Below are 20,166 nucleotides of genomic sequence, written 5' to 3' on the forward strand. Positions count from 1 at the left end.
GGGAGAGCTGTGGCTCTGGCTTCCAGTTCCCTAAGTGACCAACCCTGGGCCTCCTCCCCAGCTTTGGCCCTGGCTCCATGTGGCCCGTCTGAGAGGCTGGCTCTAAGCCCGGCGGCAACTCCACATTTCTCTGTTTTTCCTTTTTTTCCCTCTCTTTCCCGGAGTTAACAAGAAGCAGATGTGGCGCACGATGGTTGGAGAGGTAGGGGGAGGAAGAGGGAGGCTGGACCGCCAGCCAGACAGGGGGGAAGGGAGGGGAGTGAGCAAGGGAGGGAGAAGGCCTGGCCCGCCCCATAGCCACTCTTGCGCCTCTGAACAACCACAGGGGCAAAGCCCTGTCACCCCAGGATCCGGTCATCAGGGGAAAAGGACAGGGACACCAGAAGAGGGCCAGTTGGAGTGAGAGGGCGGATGCTCGGGAAGCAGCATCTGAGAGGGGCAGGGACCAGGCGCAGGAGGCCGGGGGCACAGAGAACAAACTCTCCTCAGAAGTGGAAAAGAGGAGAGCGGAAGGAACCGAGGGAGGGACAGACCAGAGCCTGAGGAGGAAAGAGGAGGGAGAGAAGGGTCAGACTAGGCAGCCAAGGAGGAGGCGTGTGGCTGGGGGCTGCCGGCAGGAAGCTGGGGACAGGACTGGATCAGCTTGTGCTGTCCTGCAGAGCAGCGGCATCCGCAGCGCCCCGCAGAGGCGCCAGTGGTCAGGCCGGGATGTGTCTCTGAGGGCTACTGCTGAGCGCCTCACCATGGCCCCCAGGACCCTCTGGAGCTGCTACCTCTGCTGCCTGCTGGCTACAGCCGTGGAGGCTGCTAGCTACCCTCCTCGAGGCTATAGCCTCTACACTGGGAGTGGTGGCGCCCTCAGTCCTGGGGGGCCCCAGGCCCAGAGCATCCCCCGGCCTGCCAGCCGCCACAGGTAAGAGTCTGGGTCCCAGCCCAAGGCTGGGGTGGGTGAGAAGGTGGGTATGCTGGCCACTGCCTTGGCTACCCTCCCCTGACTATGTCCCCTACTGCAGGGAAAAGGGGGTGAGGAAGCCAGGCCATCAAGTGGCTCCTCATATGCCCACCTTTCTGTGAGGCCTTTTCCAGGATGCCCTGCACAGAGACTGCCCTGAGTAACCTGAAGGGGATCAGCGCTCGCATAGTCTCCAGAGGGCCCTGCTTTTACATGGAATCTGCCCTGAGAGGCATAGGCCAGGCCTTTCTGCCAGCTGTGTAACAGCCGGATCCCAGGCAGACCTTTTGTCCCTATCGGGGGCTTCCTTGGCCTCATCCAGTAATCCATAACTCTGACACCACTCTGCTCTGCTCCCTTCACCTCTCCAGCCGGACACAGATCAGAGGCCAGCATCAATGGGGCCAAGAGTGTAGAACTGGAAGCCCCCAGGGGGTCAGGACTCATCAATGGCTTACTCTCTACTTAACCCTCAGCTGGACCTTGGCCTGCCCTGTCCCCTTCCTTGAGGGGTGGATGGAAGCCAGCATCCAGGAGATTACCCATAGGAACCCACTGGCCAGCCTGCACATGGCAGGCCAAGCTGGCAATGGAGACAGGGCCAAAGAGGCACTCAAATGATTGCATGAATTCAGAGGCTCCTCAGGACCCCACAGCCATGAAGACTGACTTCTCTGTGGCTACAGTTTTCCATTCTGCATCTCTCCCCATCTTGAAAAGTCTTTATCTGCTCCTGCTACACAGGAAAGCATGGGGGGGGGGGTGGCCCTGCCAGAGCCCTCTCATTGATCCCCAAGGGCCCTTCATTTTTTGACCCTTCCTCAGCCCCTCTGGTAGCCACTGGGCCCTCCTCTGGGGCATGTGTCTCTGGTCCTTGGGCCCAGATGGGTTGTGCCTACAGGAACTGGTGTGCCTATGTGGTGACCCGGACAGTGAGCTGTGTCCTTGAGGATGGAGTGGAGACCTACATCAAGCCAGATTACCAGCCCTGTGGCTGGGGCCAGCCCCAATGTCCCCGAAGCATCATGTGAGTCCCCAGGGCCAGGGGATGGACACTTGGTGGGAGCTAAGCCAAGATTCAAGGTGTGTGGCTAACTCTGGGAATTTGTACAAAGCAGGTAGCAGGGGTGGGGCAGGGACTGCGGTCAGAGCCATCTTGAAGAGATGCTCACCAAAAGTTTGGCTGGTGAGATACTGAGGGCAGACTTACTTTCCCTGCCAGTCCCAGATGCCTTCTCTGGGATGGGTCACCCCCTGGGAAAGGAGCTTAAGATTCTAGCACAGGGCAAGGGGAGGAAGAATGGGGATTTGGCCCTTGGCCCAAAAGCTGACAGCTGTCAACTGAGCAAGGCCATGTCCTGGACAGTAAGAGGACCCAGACTGAAAGACAGTCCTTGCCCACCAGTGGCTGCTCATCTCTAAGGAGAGGGGCCAGGACCACTGATGACCAGGGAGGAATCACAAGGCCTCCCTCTGCCTCTTCCAGGTACCGCAGCTTCCTCCGCCCTCGCTACCGTGTGGCCTACAAGACAGTGACAGATATGGAGTGGAGGTGCTGTCAGGGTTATGGGGGCAGTGACTGTGGCGAGGGTCTTGCACCAGCACCAGGCCCCACCCCTTCCACCCCACACCCCTTACCCCGGCCTGCCCGCCCCAATCTCTCCGGCTCCAGTGCGGGCAGCCACCTCAGCGGACTGGGGGGAGAAGGTAAGCATCAACTGTCAGGGCAGGGTGGGAGACATGTCAGGGGCCAGGGAAGAGAGGGACAGAAGGGAGTTGGTGAGATCCCAGAGATTCCTTGAGTATGAGGAGTGGAGAGGGGGAAAGAAAGACTAAAAGACAGAGACAGAGGAAAAGAAGGCAGCGAACGAGAGGCATTCACACACCACACACGCCCACGTGTGGCCGAAAGCCTGCCTAGCTGGGGGCAGCCCCAGGAGGAAGGGGAATTCCTTTGAGAAGTGTGGTCCATGGGGACAGATGGAAGAGACTACAAGTCCTAGCATGCACTGCACCTGACTACAGGTCCCAGGCCTCTCCATGGCAAGGGGGCCTGCGGGTCCCAGAATGCAGCAGTCCCCTGCTACTTGTTTTCCCTCGTGTCTGCCGGGCACACCGGATGTGCTGTGTTTCCCTGCCAGCAAGATAACCATGCTATAATTACGGAAACAGGAATGTCTGGCTAACTCTCTGACCATCCACACACCCCAGTTTGTCCCTGTGGCATTGTAGGGAAGTGCCGCCCAGTACTAGCTGCTGTCGGGGTGTCCATTCTGCCTCTCCCACATTCCCATTTCACTGCTCTTGACAGCCCTGTGACAGAAGACACACGGTGTCCTTCTCCTTTCACAGAGGAGGAAACCGTTTCCAAGAAGTTGAGACACCAGACAGGTGGAAAGGACATGGGCCTGGTGGCCAGACAGTGGGTTTGAAACTAGGCACTGCCACTTATTTAAATTTGTAATCCATGGCCAGTGACCTAACATCTCAGGTCCTCTGTTTCCCACTCTGCAAAATGGAAAGTTAGTGGTATCTGCTCAGTTGTTGTAAGGAAAATAGACCCATGGTTCAAATCTGGCCTAGAAGCTTTAAGTGAACAGTGTCTTTTCTCCTTTTCTTGTCTAACTCAAAGGAGAAGCAGAGCAGGCCCTGGGAGGTCTGGGGGGCAGGGTCTAGGAGGTAGGCTCTAAACTCTCGGGCCAACCTCTCTGCCCTCTGCCTCCCCTCCTCTTCAGGTCCTGGGGAGTCAGAGAAGGTGCAGCAGCTGGAGGAGCAAGTACAGAGCCTGACGAAGGAGCTGCAAAGCCTTCGCGGGGTCTTGCAGGGACTGAGTGGACGCCTGGCAGAAGATGTGCAGAGGGCTGTGGAGACAGCCTTCAACGGGAGGCAGCAGCCAGCGGATGCAGCTGCCCGCCCTGGAGTGCACGAAACCCTCAATGAGATCCAGCACCAGCTGCAGCTCCTGGACAACCGTGTCTCCACTCACGACCAGGAGCTGGGCCACCTCAACAACCATCACAGTGGTGGGGGTAGCAGCGACACTGCAGGTGGCAGCAGGGCCCCCGTCCCAGCCCCTCCTGGTCATAGTGAGGAGCTGCTGCGGCAGCTGGAGCGGCGGCTGCAGGAGTCCTGCTCTGTGTGCCTGGCAGGGCTGGATGGCTTCCGCCGACAGCAGCAGGAGGACAGGGAACGGCTGCGAGCACTAGAGAAGCTACTGGCCTCTGTGGAAGAGCGGCAGCGGCAGCTAGCTGGGTCAGCTGTGGGCCGCAGGCCCCCTCAGGAATGCTGTCCTCCAGAGATGGGCCGTCGACTAGCAGAGCTGGAGCGGAGGCTGGACGTAGTGGCTGGCTCGGTGACAGTTTTGAGTGGACGGAGAGGCGCGGAGCTGGGAGGAGCCACTGGACAGGGGGGCCACCCCCCAGGATATACCAGCTTAGCTTCCCGCCTGTCTCGACTGGAGGACCGCTTCAACTCTACCCTGGGACCCTCGGAGGAGCAGGAGGAGGGCTGGCTTGGGCGTCCTGGGGGGCTGAGCCACTGGCTGCCTGCCGCTCGGGGCCAACTGGAGCAGCTGGGAGGGCAGCTGGCCAATGTGAGCGGGGAACTGGGGGGGCGGCTGGATCTGCTGGAAGAGCAGGTGGCAGGGGCGGTGCAGGCATGTGGGCAGCTGTGCTCTGGGGCCCCTGGAGAGCAGGACTCTCAGCTCAGTGAGATCCTCAGTGCCTTAGAGCGCAGGGTGCTAGAAAGCGAGGGGCAGCTGAGACTGGTGGGCTCAGGCCTGCACAAGGTGGGAGTAGCTGGGGAGGCCCGGCAGGCCTTGCTGGAGGGACTACAAGGGGTCATGAGCCAGCTTCAGGATCGCTTGGATGCTCAGGATGAGGTATCTGCAGAGTTCACGCTGCGGCTAAATCTCACAGCGGTCCGACTAGGCCAACTGGAGGGTCTACTGCAGGCCCATGGGGATGAGGGCTGTGGGGCCTGTGGTGGTGTCCAAGAGGAACTGGGCCGCCTTCGGGATGGTGTAGAGCGCTGTTCCTGCCCCCTATTACCTCCACGGGGTCCTGGAGCTGGTCCAGGTGTGGGAGGACCAAGCCGTGGGCCCCTGGATGGCTTCAGCGTGTTTGGAGGCAGCTCAGGCTCAGCCCTACAGGCCCTGCAAGGAGAGCTCTCTGAGGTTATTCTCACCTTCAGTTCCCTCAATGATTCACTGCATGAGCTCCAGGCCACTGTGGAGGGCCAGGGTGCTGATCTGGCTGACCTAGGGGCCACCAAGGACCGCATCATTTCTGAGATTAACAGGCTGCAGCAGGAGGCCACAGAGCATGTGACAGAGAGTGAGGAGCGCTTCCGAGGTTTGGAAGAGGGACAGGCACAGGCTGGCCAGTGCCCCAGCCTAGAGGGGCGATTGGGCCGTCTTGAGGGAGTCTGCGAGCGGTTGGACACTGTGGCTGGGGGACTGCAGGGCCTGCGTGAGGGCCTTTCCAGACATGTGGCTGGGCTCTGGGCTGGGCTACGGGAAACCAACAGCACTAGCCAGACACAGGCAGCCTTGCTGGAGAAGTTGCTGGGGACACAGGCGGGCCTGGGCAGGCGGCTTGGTGCCCTTAACAGCTCCCTGCTGCTCCTGGAGGACCGTCTGCAACAGCTCAGCCTGAAAGACCTCACTGGTAAGGGGGCAAGAGGAGGCACAGGAAAACCGCTTTCAAGCCCCTTCTTCCCCCCCTCAACAACAGTCCAGCCTAGATCTCATCTACTTTTTCCTTACTCTGCATAGCATGAGTTGCAGTCCCTACAATTACAGTTTGTTCAAAAGAGATGATGCAAGATCTTGGCCCCCTGCCTTCCCTCTGCCTGCTCACATAGACTTGTGGGTGGAGGAGGGATGTTGCTCTTCTAGCCAGTTGTCCAGCATGGACAGCAAAGGACCCCATTTCCCCCTCAACCTGCAAAGCCCCGCTTGTCCTATCCATCACCCTGCCCATGGAACTATCACCTTTCTTGTCTGTTGGAAGCTCCTTTTATGGGTCTCCTTAAACTCAATTTTATCCTGTAGGGCCTGCAGGAAAGGCTGGGCCCCCAGGGCCTCCTGGGGTGCAGGGGCCCCCAGGCCCTGCTGGACCTCCAGGATCTCCAGGCAAGGATGGACAAGAGGGGCCCATTGGGCCACCAGGTATGTGGCTGAGACCCTTGCTGTGGCCAGGATTGCCACACCACCACTCCCAGCCCCCACCCAGCAGTTTGATATCCCACTCTGTATTTAATAGAGAAGGGGAAAGGTATGAAGAATTGGGGTCCTACATGGATTATAATGAGACAGAGGGAAATTACTAGGAGCTGGAACAGTCACTGTGTTTACCTAATTGAGTATTTTGGCCCTATTGCTATATTTGACACTAAAGCTAAGCCTAGAAGGGCGGTCTGGGTGTAAAAAGCTGGGGCTAGGGCTCAGGGCCCAGCAGTTCAACAGAAGGACCCCCACCTATTCCTCTTTTTCTTGATACCCCCTCCACCATTCCAGCTTTGAAGTCCACATAGCACTTAGCACAGCATGAGAGATTCAGCAGATGTTTGCTAAGTGACTTAGTGACAACTGCCCTACTTCTCACTGCTCCTTTTCTTCTTCCACAGGTCCCCAGGGTGAACAGGGTAAGTTCCTCTCATTTGATTCTCCCTCAATTGATGGAGGAGAACTGAACTAGGGGTTGGTGGATGGAGGTCTCGGGCACCCTCAGGCATATGAGGGTAGACATCCAGGAGGGGAAGGGGGCTGGCAGCTCTGCTCTGACCATCCCTCTAACACCCACCCTCCTCACCCAGGAGTGGAAGGGGCACCAGCAGTCTCTGTGCCCCGTGTGGCATTTTCAGCTGCCCTGAGTTTGCCCCGATCTGAGCCAGGCACAGTCCCCTTCGACAGAATCCTGGTGAACGATGGAGGCCACTATGATCCAGAGACAGGTAAACCTGGGAGGAGCCTGGGTTAAGCACTTGGGGAAACAAATGAGGCTGTGCAGTGACAGCTTCCCATTCTTGCCTCTTCAGACAATGTGAACCTTTTCATTCCCTGATTTTGGGAGACCTCTACCCTTTCCTTCACTTATCATCTCTTACTGCAGCTTGGGCTGGGAAAGGTGAGGAGTCATTCATTCGACAGATCTTTACTGGATCTGCTCTTGCCCAGGCACTGTTTTAAGTGTTGGAGATGCAGCAGTGAACAAAACATCAAATTCCCTCCCCCTTACATTCTAGTGGAACAGAGGTGAAGCGATCCAGCAGATCCCTCCCTGATCTAGGAGTTCTGGGTGGGCTCCCCATGCCTTCCTGGCCCAGGCCACTGTGTCCTCTTCTGATTGCCCTCCTTGTCCCTAGGTGTGTTCACAGCTCCACTGGCTGGACGCTACTTGCTTAGCGCGGTGCTGACTGGACACCGGCACGAAAAAGTGGAGGCCGTGTTGTCCCGCTCCAACCTGGGCGTGGCCCGCATAGACTCTGGTGGCTATGAGCCCGAGGGTCTGGAGAATAAGCCGGTGGCCGAGAGCCAGCCCAGCCCGGGCGCCCTGGGGGTCTTCAGCCTCATCCTCCCACTGCAGGCCGGGGACACGGTCTGCATCGACCTGGTCATGGGACAGCTCGCGCACTCGGAGGAGCCACTCACCATCTTCAGCGGAGCCCTGCTCTACGGGGACCTGGAACTTGAACAAGCGTAGACACGGGCCAGCCCGACCCGCCCAAAGTATCTATACTGGCCAAAAAGCCAGCAGGGGCGGGGCGCCGTCTGGGACACCCAGCCCTGGGCGAGCCGCCGCACCCGGACCCGCCGCAGTGCAGGCGCCCGGAGCGCCGGCTTGGGAACTCCCAGGTCCGCATCTAGACTGGGTCTAACGGCAGTCCCCTCCAGAACCCCTCCAGGGCCCGGACTGCGGAAGAGCCAATCCTCACACCCTCTGCTCCCTCCACCGGCCTCCGGCCGATTCCCTGCGCTGCAGGGCTCTCCCAAGCAGGCGCCGGCCCCCACACCGCCGTACTAAACTATTCAGGAATAAAGACACACGTTTTTTTCTAAAAAACAAAAAAACTTCTGCTCCAGTTCGCGGTCACTGGTAGGCAGCAGGAGTACACAGGGGACGGGGCGGGGAGAGACGGCGACCTACGGAGGGGACCCCGGGTTCCGCACTGCGCTCGCCCACGGGGCTCGGGTGGGCTCCGGGAACCTCTAACCTCCGCTAATCCGAGACACGGCCCGCGGTTCCCCCTCCAGGTTACGCCCGTTCCTCCTGCGTCTGCCAGGGGGCGCTCGACAGCTCCTCCCGTCACGTGACGTCCACCGTTCACTTAGCGGCTCCGCTGCTCCGTGGTGGAGGCGGGGCCTCAGCTGGGAACTGGGCGGGGCGGGCGTGAAAGCTCCAGTCACTGCTTGGCTGCAAGGACCCGACAGCTGCTGAGAGGCTTGGCGGTATCTACTTTGAAGGTCTAGGGTCGGGCGTCAGAGCCGCAGGTGCAGGAAAGGGCAGGGCAAGTGGCACGTTTTTGGTGCACTTTTCTCTTTGCATTTGCGAGATTGCTTTGCCACGCTCTGGCGAGCTTTGCATCAGTTCCGAGCCCAACTGATAAGTGAGGAAACTGAGGCCGAGAAGTGGGAGGCGCTGGCATCTGCTACCGGGTGGCTGGGAACCAAGACCTCGTGGTCGGTTCTCCCAGGCCAGCTTGGATCAGTGGGCATCGGGAGCGAGGGCCCTGCTCAGTTCCCTGCTCCTCCGCCCCTTCGACCCCCTCGCCGCAGCAGGAGGCTCCCTAGAGGAGGAGCTCCTCACACGTAGGAGGAGCTAGGGCAGCCCCTGGGAACCCGGCGCAATCCTCTGGGATTAGAAGCAGAGCCCGGGAGGAACCCCGTCAGCTCGGCAGACAGAAAGCTTTGGGAGCAGCCTCATGGAAGAGAAGCAGATCCTGTGCGTGGGGCTAGTGGTGCTGGACGTCATCAGTCTGGTGGACAAGTATCCTGAAGAGGACATGGAGATAAGGTAGGGGCGCCCGGGCCCCTCCGACACCCCAGGGGCTCCGGCAGCCCAACTTTAGTGCCTGCATCCAAGGCCACAGGCACTGGGCGGTGAGTTGTGAGAGTCCAGCGCCCCCGCCTGGGAAGGCTGGAGGGCTCTCAGCTGGAGAGAAGAGAGGAAAGAATTGAGACCTTAATAAGACGACCCAGGATTTGGATGGCACCGTGTTGGCCAAATTTCGTTTCAACCCTGGGACCGTGTCAGGCATAAAGACCCCCATTTTACAGATAAGCAAGTAGAGACTCACAGATGAAGTGATTAATCCAAGGGCACACAGCTAGTAAGATGCCAGTTTTCTTCTCCTTTTTTTAAACTCCAAGCCTGTGCACTCACCTCTCACCAACATTTACTTCTAATTTATTTATCACTTGTGTCTCTCACCTATTTCTGCAAAAGATTTGAAGTAGATGCAGTAAGAGGTATGTACAGTTAAACTGTTGAGGAACATATAAGCCCTTTCACTGTAGCTCAGGGCTTGCTGACAATAGAGGCATATGGAGATGCCATGGATTATGGAGATAGCTGGTCCAAAAGCCATGACAAACTTTTCCCTGGTGCTAAATTCCAAAAGGAATCTACCAGAAGTCCTTTTTACAAGTGTCAATGAACAACATACAATAGTGGAAAACGTCTTCTCAGTTTTCTGGTCGAAGTTGAAGAGTCATTTGTTGATGATTTATATTTACTCTTGATAAGGGCCCCACCATTACATTGTAATGCCATGAAGGCATTTTTGTGGGGCGGAATACTAGCTTTTTCTTGGCACACTTGTGCACTTAGAACACTGAGAATCACTCCTTGTTTATCAGTTGTCTCAGCAGAACTAGACAAGTGAAGTTCAAAACTAAACCCGGGAAGGACACTGCAGCACTGACAGCCCTAAGGCTAATTAAAATGAGATACTCAGGCATTCCCCAGGCTTTGAGTCCTCAAAGCACAATCTAAGCATTATCCATACTCTCTTCCCAGCGGCCCATGGGAACTGTATAAGGATCAGTCAAATCCTTTTCATAGATGAGGAAGCTGAAGAATTGGAGAAATCAAACAAGTTTCATAAGCCTGCATAGTTAATTAGTGCAGAGCAGCAACTGTAACTCAAGTTTCCTAACTTCAAGTTTATTGCTCCAGCCCTCTGTCATCTTTGCATCCTGTCCTTTTGCTGTTTCCCATCTCATGGATTGACCCTTTGCTTTAATTTGCCAGAGATTAGAGCCTGTTTCAGGGACAGTGGAAGAGATGCACACAGCGTGCACTAACTGGCTTCCCAGGACTTGGTGGGAAGGTGAGGAGCTGGGCTTACTCTCAGGAAAGCAGGGCAAATTCAAGGCCTGTGGAGTACCTGGAGTGCCTCTTTCTACTACTACTAAAGTCCCATTTTCTTTGAGTTTAATTATATTAGGAGACTAGGAGAAGGAGGTCCTACTAGCTCCCATGCTGCCAGGCAGGTTTTGAAGGTGTGTACTAAGTAAGGTACATCTCTAAAGAGCCTCTTCCCGTGTCTGCCATGCTCCCAGGCCCGTGGCTTTGCTTCTCTGCAGCCCTGCTCCTGGACTCTGGTATGCCTCCCAAATGAGCACATATGAATAGGGACCCTATCCTTTCAGGCTGTCTCAGTCCTACCTGTCTCAGGGTCTCTGTGCTGGACAGGTAGTTGGGCACTCTCAGGAGCTGCCATCTGGACCTCACCCAGACCCCTGAGGAGTGGCCCCTGCCTTCCAGAGACCAAGCCAAGGAGAGCCTTCCAGATAGCATCTTCATGCTCAGCTGAGCATTTCTGCACAGGAACAATCAGTGTGACCTTGAAGGATTTCCACAGAGTAAAATACCTTGGATCTTTCTTTCTTTCCTTCCTTTCTTTTCTTTTCTTTTCTTTGCTTTCCTTCCTTCTTTCCTGCTATCACCCTGGGTAGAGTGCTGTGGCATCACAGCTCACAGCAACCTCCAACTCCTTGTCTCAACCTCCCAAGTAGCTGGGACTACAGGCGCCCGCCACAATGCCTGGCTATTTTTTGGTTGTAGTTGTCATTGTTGTTTGGCAGGCCCAGGCTGGATTTGAACCTGTGAGCTCTAGTATATGTGGCTGGTGCCCTAGCTGCTTGAGCTACAGGCGCCGAGCCGACCTAACTACTTTTCATTAAAAAATGTAGGGTAAATAATAATGGCTTTGGGGTCAGGAAAACTGGGTTCTGATATCAGCTTTGTCATTAACTGTTGGTGTGATCTTCAGCAAGTCAGAACCTTCAAGACTCCTTTCTTTGCATGAAAACTTCTCTAAAGCACACACCTTGAAAAATCTTTGATCTTTACCAATTAGAGTCTTTTTCTAATGAGATCATGCTCCCCTTTTCCCAAAGCTCATGGGAACTTCCAGATTAAATTTTGTGTATAACTAGGCCTTAGCCTAAAAATTCTGATGCAGTTATTTCTCTGAATTGGTGGTTCTTTGGTATTTGTTCCTTTTTTTGGGAGCCACTGCAATTATAATTATCTTTATTTGGGGGAAGTGACACAGTAGATATAACATAACTGTTTTTACCTTGCAGGTAGTAACACTGTTCACTTCTCAGATTACCGGAGCACAAACAAGAATCCATTTAAGTGCTTTGACTCTGTGTGCATAAGTTATTGTTTTTTGTTGCTGATGACAATGAAGCCCTTCAGGTTTATCTTGTTAGTTTTGTTAGTTGCCTTCTGATAGATTTTCAGTAACGATGGAGAAAGACCAGTCCATACTCAATATTATCTTTTTAACTTCTTAACTGGGGGGGATCCGTGTTTGAGTTTGCGCTCCTGTCTCATTTTATTTAATGACTTCGCAGTTATCATTGAAATAGGCACTCCTGCTAGAAGCAGGTGTAAATGTGGTACCTTTGAGAGGAGACTTGTCTCGGAGGTTCTGGGAATTGATGCAGCTCTGATGGGGGAAATCTGGGTTGGTAACACTGGGGAGGAGATGATCCAGAATTAGCGTGGCCTTCAACTTGTGGTGGACCCAAGTGAATGGTTTCCTGATGCCCTGAGAACAGGTGGAAGCATCAAAGGTAACCACTGTGAGCTTGAATTTAGCCTGGGCTGGGGAGACAGACCTGGCGCTCCCTGGCCAAGCTCCTTCCCTGGCCTGAACCTCGGCTGCTTCAGATAGAAAATGAGACAGCGGACTAGATGCTCTCTGAGGGGATCCCTCAGCCCTTACATTCTGTGGCCCCTACTCAGGGGGCTATGGTTGGTGACATTTATCCTGGAACCAGCCTGCCAGGGCTGCAGGGACTCTTTTGTGCTTCACAGGTGCATATCCCAGAGATGGCAGCGTGGAGGCAACGCGTCCAACTCCTGCACTGTTCTCTCCCTGCTTGGAGCTCCCTGTGCCTTCATGGGCTCGCTGGCCCCTGGCCATGTTGCTGAGTGAGTCTAAGAGGGAACACTCACGGGGGGAGGTTTGCCTGCAGGGTGGGGAAAGGAGAAGGATGTCTCAACCCTGGAGGGGTGGGGTATAAGGAATGGTCTGGGGCCACCAGATATGGGTGGGAGGGGGTGCAGTGGAGTGCAGGCTCCCAGGTCCTCCCTGGTGTGGCTTATGGTTGTTCAGCTGTTAATGCTGCTCTGGTGAAGGTTTCATTTCCACAGCTTGTTTCCTGGTTACTCTATGGAGTCGCTTAAGATTCCCCACCTTCTCCTTCCTGGATTCTTACAGACTCTCTGCGGTGAATTTGCCTTTGCCCTTCTGAAGTCCTTTATCCTGGCAGAAGGCAGTTAGGGACACTCTGTACCTGTCCTCCAGCTTTCATGGTCCCCAGGTCCAGGCCCACAAGTTTATTTCTGAGTTGAGGGGCAGGGCTCATGTCCCTGATATTCACTGAAGCAGCAAGAGTACCCTGCCCAAGGACACCGAGCCACGTGCTAATGCTGCGCCCGGAACCCAGGACTCCCCCACTGGCTGTCAAGGCTGTGTCCCCTAAGTGGCCCATGTGCCATCTCCATGTTGGCTGCTGCAGGGACCCAAGAGCCCTTTGACCCTGGCACTACCGACTCAGCAAGCACTTATCGGGAGGTGAGGCCCACACTTTGCCCACTATGGGCACTGGGGCAGGCTGCCAGGTTGCTGGCTTATGAAGAGCAGCCCTTTGAACCCTGCTTTGAGGGGATTTGTTGCCAAAGCCCAAACACTTGAGCCATAGCCAAATTCCCTGCCTTGATGAATTGGCATGAAGCAAATAGAATCTGCCCTGTGAGATGGGACAGAGAGACTCAGAGCCAAGGGTGTACTTAACCCCTTCAGCAGCTCCTTTCGTCCAAATTGGAGGCAATTCTGTGGCTCTTGCTTAGGGTGGTAGACTCTTCTTTATGTGGCAATTATACTGATGGGTGGGCCAACAAGTTGAATGAGCACCTACCATGTGCTAGATATTATGGACACACAAAGTTATCTGGCAAATCAAACCATATTTCCAGTGCTTTGGGAAAGCTACTATTTAAAGGATCCTTGAGTTGTAAGTCAAAGGATGGTACCCTGACTTGCTACCTTTATACAAATTTGTATTGTCCAGCTTTGGTGTTGCTGATAGTGGTGTCTGGGCATAGTGAGAAAAGCCAGGTGGTGGTTAGACTGCTGGGCATAATTGTCAGCTCTTGGGCACAGAACAATACACTTCCAGAAAGGGCTGGGAAGGGTAAGGCTGGCCTCCTGCCAGTGTGGTCTTCCTAAGAAGACACCTCTGGGCTCACTGTATTGGAGAGCATTCTGGGCAAGAGTCCTAGACCAGGCTCATATGGAGTGGCATTAGGCACTGGGAGCCAGCTTACTGCTGGAAGGGTTCACCTGGCTATGAGAGGACAGGGCAGGAAGCAGGCCAGCCAAGGCACCCACCTCCTGGCTGGGCATCCTTGAGGCAGGTGAAGAGTGAGAGGAATCACAGCTTTAAGACTGGAAGGGACTCCAGAGAGGAGAGCACCATGGCATGAGCACACAGAGGGCAGCTGGGGGACAAAGTATTGCCTTGGTGATTAATGATTAATTCTGCCTGGGCATTGCATGAAGCAGGGCACGGTATCCTTACCTGACTGGTTCAAACAGCATACAGGTTCTAGGTCCCCAAACTACCCCTGTCTAGCTTATGAGCAGGAACAAATCCTTTCCAGCTTGAGTTGGACTGAAACACAGAGTCAGGGTTGGAGCATGCTTCAATCAGGACCCAAAAGGATGTCCCTTAGTGTTTCTCTCCCTGCACACCAGGCTCCACACCCCTGCTTCTCCTGCCCCCTTGCATAGCCTGTGGCAAGACTGTGGTTCCCAGTTCTTTCTTAGCCCCCTCTGCTTGCACCCCTGCCCTCAGGGTCCCTAGTGGACCTGCCAGCTACCCTCCAGTCCCCAAAACCTTTGTCGAATGGCACCTCTTGCGGGTTACTCCGCCTTGGCAGTTTTGTCCTGGATGACCTCCGTCGCTATTCTGTGGACCTACGCTACACAGTCTTTCAGACTATAGGCTCCGTTCCCATCGCCACAGTCATCATCAACGAGGCCAGTGGTAGTCGCACCATCCTATTCTCTGACAGGTTTGTACATCGTCTACGCCTTGCCAGCTGTCATCATCACTGCCAAACTCCCAAAACAGGACCCTTCTCTCAGAGGCCATGTGTTCCAGAACTCCCTACCCACTCCTGTGGGAGGTCTAGGCCACTTGTAGACTCTAATCTGTTCTCCTTGCCCTTTCCCTGGTTCGGGCTCCACCCCAAGCTTCCTGGTGGCTGACTTCAGTCGGCGGGGCGTGGACGTGTCTCAGGTGGCCTGGCAGAGCAGGGGGGATACCCCCAGCTCTTGCTGCATCATCAACAACTCCAATGGCAACCGTACCATTGTGCTCCATGACACGTAAGGCCCCCAGGCCTCACCCTGATGCAACCCACCAATCAGTCCCCTCAATTGCCACTGTGGGCATCCCAAATGCCCCCCTCTGTATCAGAAATTGTCCCCAAACTGTTCAGTGATTTCTGAATTGCTTTCAACTGGGGAGAAGTGAGGTGGGAAGGAATGGGCTTTACCCTGCCTGGTAACTTGGCCTTGGTCAACACCAAGGATGGCCAGGCAGGCCTTTATGACATATAATTTATGTTGTGATTCTTCCGTAATTAGTCAATCAGCAGCTTGGGTTCCGGTGTGGGGAAATTGTCAGGACAGAGCAGAGGGAGATGTGATTCAACCCTTCTTAAGCCCTGAAGGGCTAGCAGGGGTCCTCAAACTTTTAAAACAGGGGGCCAGTTCACTGTTCCTCAGACCGTTGGAGGGCCAGACTATAGTTAAAAAAAAAAAAATAACTATGAACAAATTCCTATGCACACTGCACATATCTTACTTTGAAGTAAAAAAACAAAACAGGAACAAATACAATCACACCACCGCATGTGGTCCACAGGCCGTAGTTTGAGGACCCCTGGCAGGGTGCCCACTGGGATTTCCAGGATCAGCCTAGAGTTGCCAGCCTGCAGCATGACAGCAAGGAGCTGGGGTTTGGGTGTTCAAAACAGATGAGTCCCCCAAAGGTTCCAGCATGACAAAGCCAAACCAAACATGCCAACCATTTGCAACCATTGCTGAAGAAAAAGGGAGGGAACACTCAGGAGATCAGGGCCCACCTCACGTGATGCTAACCTGGAGGGACTTCAGGGTTTGAAGCCCTTGACCCCTCTCACCCTTCACAGACTCCCTCCTGAAGGATCTCAGAGGTTTAGTTTACTGTGAATAGTATGTGCCACCTACTGTTAGGGCTGGGAGAGCCTGCCCAGCTGCCCTGGGTTCAGACTATCCTTACTACCCAGCATGACCACTGGACCTGGGGTAGTAGGGCAGTCCTGGGCTTTGTATGTGCCAAACAGTGAGTGGACAGGGAAATGTGCTAGACTCAACCTTCACATGGGCAATCCTAGTCCTCTGCTAATTAAGCAACAATCTGTAGCAACTCTGATCAAGGACACGAGTATTTACAGGAAGGGAGAGAGAGGCGCGCTCAGGAGAAACGTTTATTATCTATTGGCCTCAATCCAGGCACATTCACACAATTACCTTCAACTGCAGCAAGCCTGAGGCTGGGGCTTCGGCGACATTTGGGAAAGCAGCCTCAGAAAGGCCGAGGTCACATTAGTTATGTAGACGAAGGATCCGGCCACAGGACACACAGGCTGGCTGTGTGTGGGTCTCCCGCTGCAGAGGCAGACCCTTTTTCAGGCCACCACGCCTAAGCCAACCAAACATAAACTCTTTCTCAAGGGCCAACTACTTTTTACCTCAGGGTTGCGACAGGGAACTGCCAAACTCAGAACAGGAGTGCTATAAGTACCACAGGAATGGTCCTAAACTCCTGGGGCACTAAAAGAGAGAGGGACCACACGAATGGCGGGACCCAGCTTCGTCGCCTACCACCGCAATGCATGCTGGGAGCGGCGTGCGACCGGCCAGGGGATTCTGGGAAGTGTAGTCTCAGGCTCTTGGTACATTCTGGGAGATGTGATCTCCAAGATGCTCAGAGCTGACTCCTTGATCCGTGCTGCAGTTGAGTTTACCCTTAGGTTACATCACAGCCTCAAACTAAGAAGGGGCTTAGGTAATATCACAGCCTCAAACTAAGAAGGGGGCGCCCTGGCAAAGTAGGACGGGACCCACCCTGGAGCTAAGCCTGAGAATCCTGCACTGTGGATCCAGCTTCCAGACATGCTGCAGGCAGCGCCAGGCACAGGGTCCCCAGCAGCCAGTTAGAAATCCTAACCCTAGCTGATCCAAACATGTCTCTTCTCTGTTCTTTCCATCCTGTGACTTAGGAACCTGCCAGATGTGTCGGCTAAAGATTTTGAGAAGGTTGATCTGACCCGGTTCAAGTGGATCCACATTGAGGCAAGCCCCGCCCTACCTGTGCTTAGAGGGGCTCGACCTGCCAGCCTCCTCCCATATGTTCTGCCTGTTTGGTTTCTTTGAACTGTCAAGTACCTTAGAGATAAATCAATCCTATCCCCTTCATTCCTTCTCCATTCTTCCTTATGTGTTCAGGTGAGGAAACTAAGACTGGGTGACTAACTCAAGGTCACACAGCAGGATGAAGACACAGCTGGCTCTAGGCAATGCCCAGCCCTTTCAGCTTTATGGGCTGCCCCACCTCCTCCAACTCTGCCTCTGGCAGGAGGCTGGCTAATTAGGGTCTGACCCATTTCCTCTGGGGAAACAGGAAGGAGAGGGCCTGACTCAGTTCCCAAATAAAGGGCACTAGGACCTTCACTCTAGGAGCAGTTTTGAGATCTGGATGGGAGGATACCCCGAGAAGTTTTGCGTTTTAATCCCAGTCTTGTCATTTAACTTATTGTAGGTCCTTTGGAAAGTCTTTTTTATTCTTTTTTTTTTGTAGAGACAGAGTCTCACTGTACCGCCCTCGGGTAGAGTGCCGTGGCATCACACAGCTCACAGCAACCTCTTAACTCCTGGGCTTACGCGATTCTCTTGCCTCAGCCTCCCAGGCAGCTGGGACTACAGGCGCCCGCCACAACGCCCGGCTATTTTTTGGTTGCAGTTTGGCCGGGGCTGGGTTTGAACCCGCCACCCTCGGCATATGGGGCCGGCGCCCTACTCACTGAGCCACAGGAGCCGCCCCGTCTTTTTTATTCTTTAGTCTCCTTGTCTGTGTAATGAGGGAGCTGGTTGATAAGGTCTCCAAGGTCCATAACAGCTCTATAAGTTTGTAAGTTGGGATGCGGTTCCAGCCCAGCACCCCCCCCCATCTCTCTCCCTCCTCATCCAGAGTTGCAGCAGGGAGGGAAAAATGAGCCAGATCAGTTAGGCAGTGCCCAGCAGTCCTGAGCTGCCCTGTCCTGTCCCAGGGCCGGAATGCTTCAGAGCAGGTGAAGATGCTGCAGCGGATAGATGAGCACAATGCCAGACTGCCTCCAGGGCAGAGGATCCGAGTATCTGTGGAGGTGGAAAAGCCCCATGAGGAGCTATTCCAACTATTTGGCTATGGAGACGTGGTGAGTACCCTGTGAACCCTCTCCTTGCCACATCCAGCTACTTTGACTCTTTTTGAGGCAGGGTTTCTGTTGCCCAGACTAGAGAGCACGAGCGTCAATATAGTTCACTGCAACCTCAAACTCTGGGCTCAAGCAACCCTTCCACCTCAGTCCCAAGTAGCTGTAACTATACATGCTCAACATCATACCTGGGTAATTTTTCTTTTCTTTGTAGAGATAGGTTCTGAAGGCTGTACTTAAACTCCTGGCCTCAAAGCAGTCCTCTCACCTTAGCCTCTCAAAGTGCTAGGATTACTGGTATGAGCCACTGTGCCTGGCCTATTAGGGAGTCTCCTTATCCTGTGTACCACACTTGGAATGGCAGTTCTGGGCTCGTGGTGTTGGGCAAAGCAAAGATGCAGACTCCCAGCTCTGGGCTCTAGTGCAGGCCACAGCAGTGTCCAGGAATAGAATGTCTCCACCCTGTGTGTGTGCATAGGTATAAGGGTGCCTAGAGGGCACGGACAGGACCAAGACAGCCACAAGGCAAGCCTGCATGGGGGCATCTCCTCTCTGGTCTTCCTTGGTCTTTTCTGCTGCAAAACAAATGTATAGAACTGTTCTCTGGGGTTTCTTCCAACTTTAGGGTGGGTGGTGGATTGTGGGAGCTAGTAGGGATAAGAGGAGGGTGGGAAGAAGACTTGCACACGGTAAATTTGGGAGACAATTTTGTAAATAGAATTTGGGAGGCAATTGAAGCATCATAGCTGAAGCTGACTGGAGACCATTCAGTCTGGTGGTCCTCAACCTTGGCTCCACATTTTAAAGTATGGATGCCTGGACCCCACCTTTGTGTTTTTTATGATTCATAGAGCCAGGGCTCTACTTGGTATTTTTCACTAAAATTATCTCTGGAGATTCTATGTAGCTAGTGTTGAGGGAACTCTAGATCCCTATCCCCTCCCCCTTTTTGTTTATCCTTGAAGAAATCCTAGTTGTGTCAGGAAAGATAAAAGCGTGCTCCTGAGAACCATTACAGTGTGACCTGGCAGTGATGGATTCTACCCCAAGATGGCGCTCAAAGCTTTCTCTGGGTTTTTAATTCATTGATCTAGAACACATGGATCAAGGCTTTTGTATCAAAATATACAAGGCTGTATTCTAGCATATATATATATATATATATATATTTTTTTTTTTTTTTTTTTTGCAGTTTTGGGCTGGGGCTGGGTTTGAACCCGCCACCTCTGGCATATTGGGCCGGCGCCCTACCCCTTTGACCCACAGGTGCCGCCCCTATTTAGCATATCATAAGCACATATAAAACCATCTTTCTGTGGGACAGTGAGATACTCTGTTGGGGGTTTATGTGGCCATGTTATGTTGAGGGAGTCATGTTATAATGTGAAGGCAATGCCAGGCTGGTGGTGGTGAGTGCCTAGAGTTAGAGGGGACCCTCAACCTGTCTTCCACTGCCTGCAGGTGTTTGTCAGTAAAGATGTTGCCAAGCACTTGGGGTTCCAGTCAGCAAACGAAGCCCTGCGGGGCTTGTACAATCGTGTGAGGAAAGGGTGAGCCGGGGAAGCCAGGAAGGGGCTGTAGAGGCTGGAGGGTAACCCTGGATTCCCTGGGTCTAAAGGGTATGGTCTGGGGGAGCAGGTGGGGTAACACCCAGCTGAGGGGAGTTGTCTTGCAGGGCTGTACTTGTCTGTGCCTGGGCTGAGGAGGGTGCTGGTGCCCTGGGCCCTGACGGCAAATTACTCCACTCGGAGGCTTTCCCACCGCCCCGTGTGGTAGATACTCTGGGGGCTGGAGACACCTTCAATGCCTCTGTCATTTTCAGCCTCTCCCAGGGTGAGTACCCCAGCAGGGGGGGACAAGGTTAAGGACTACCTTTGCACCAACCTCCTGGCTGACCCAGATACTTGTTCCTCCTCCAGGGAAGAGCATGCAGGAGGCACTGAGGTTTGGCTGCCAGGTGGCGGGCAAGAAGTGTGGCCTGCACGGCTTTGATGGCATCGTGTGAGAGGTGTGTGGCAGGAGGTACCAGATTATCACCCCCTTGGAGTCTGGCATCATCGCTGCTATTGCCATCTCCCCTCCATCCAGCCTGGTGTCTGGGCTGCCTTTCTCCTTGGGCAGATGCAGGTTGTGTGGGGAGGACCCTGCCTGTGTCCAGTCCTC

At 54.3% G+C, this 20,166-nt stretch overlaps 2 protein-coding genes across 4 annotated transcripts; both read left to right on the top strand.

Moving 5' to 3' along the window:
* The first annotated feature begins 295 nt into the window (after nt 1-295).
* Nucleotides 296-8,029, top strand: EMILIN1 (elastin microfibril interfacer 1). The gene is made up of 8 exons (XM_053589660.1): nt 296-913; nt 1,854-1,979; nt 2,439-2,659; nt 3,688-5,619; nt 6,006-6,122; nt 6,581-6,598; nt 6,770-6,907; nt 7,319-8,029. The coding sequence occupies exons 1-8, from the start codon at nt 744-746 to the stop codon at nt 7,654-7,656; spliced, it is 3,060 nt and encodes a 1,019-aa protein (XP_053445635.1). The 5' UTR covers nt 296-743; the 3' UTR covers nt 7,657-8,029.
* A 342-nt stretch (nt 8,030-8,371) lies between these two features.
* On the top strand, nt 8,372-20,159 carry KHK (ketohexokinase). Of its 3 annotated transcripts, XM_053589665.1 has the most exons (9): nt 8,378-8,967; nt 12,289-12,405; nt 14,419-14,553; nt 14,735-14,869; nt 16,810-16,882; nt 17,857-18,003; nt 19,465-19,553; nt 19,679-19,836; nt 19,923-20,159. In XM_053589665.1, the coding sequence occupies exons 1-9, from the start codon at nt 8,876-8,878 to the stop codon at nt 20,006-20,008; spliced, it is 1,032 nt and encodes a 343-aa protein (XP_053445640.1). In that variant the 5' UTR covers nt 8,378-8,875; the 3' UTR covers nt 20,009-20,159. The 3 variants fall into 3 exon arrangements, with proteins under 3 accessions (XP_053445642.1, XP_053445640.1, XP_053445641.1); XM_053589667.1 differs by lacking the exon at nt 19,679-19,836 and having other exon boundaries at nt 8,372-8,967; nt 19,923-20,141; XM_053589666.1 differs by lacking the exon at nt 14,419-14,553 and having other exon boundaries at nt 8,384-8,967.
* Nucleotides 20,160-20,166: the final 7 nt, after the last annotated feature.

This window comes from Nycticebus coucang, chromosome 4 (genome assembly GCF_027406575.1).
Source record: "Nycticebus coucang isolate mNycCou1 chromosome 4, mNycCou1.pri, whole genome shotgun sequence".
Lineage (NCBI taxonomy): Eukaryota > Metazoa > Chordata > Mammalia > Primates > Lorisidae > Nycticebus > Nycticebus coucang.

What these genes read in the sequence shown, in the direction of transcription:
- EMILIN1 (XM_053589660.1), top strand. Translation starts at nt 744, where the DNA reads ATGGCCCCCAGGACCCTCTGGAGCTGCTACCTCTGCTGCCTGCTGGCT. An exon ending in CGGCCTGCCAGCCGCCACAG is followed by an intron (nt 914 to 1,853) that starts GTAAGAGTCTGG and finishes TTGTGCCTACAG; the next exon opens with GAACTGGTGTGCCTATGTGG. An exon ending in CAGCGGACTGGGGGGAGAAG is followed by an intron (nt 2,660 to 3,687) that starts GTAAGCATCAAC and finishes CCTCCTCTTCAG; the next exon opens with GTCCTGGGGAGTCAGAGAAG.
- KHK (XM_053589665.1), top strand. Translation starts at nt 8,876, where the DNA reads ATGGAAGAGAAGCAGATCCTGTGCGTGGGGCTAGTGGTGCTGGACGTC. An exon ending in ACCATCCTATTCTCTGACAG is followed by an intron (nt 14,554 to 14,734) that starts GTTTGTACATCG and finishes CTCCACCCCAAG; the next exon opens with CTTCCTGGTGGCTGACTTCA. An exon ending in ACCATTGTGCTCCATGACAC is followed by an intron (nt 14,870 to 16,809) that starts GTAAGGCCCCCA and finishes CCTGTGACTTAG; the next exon opens with GAACCTGCCAGATGTGTCGG.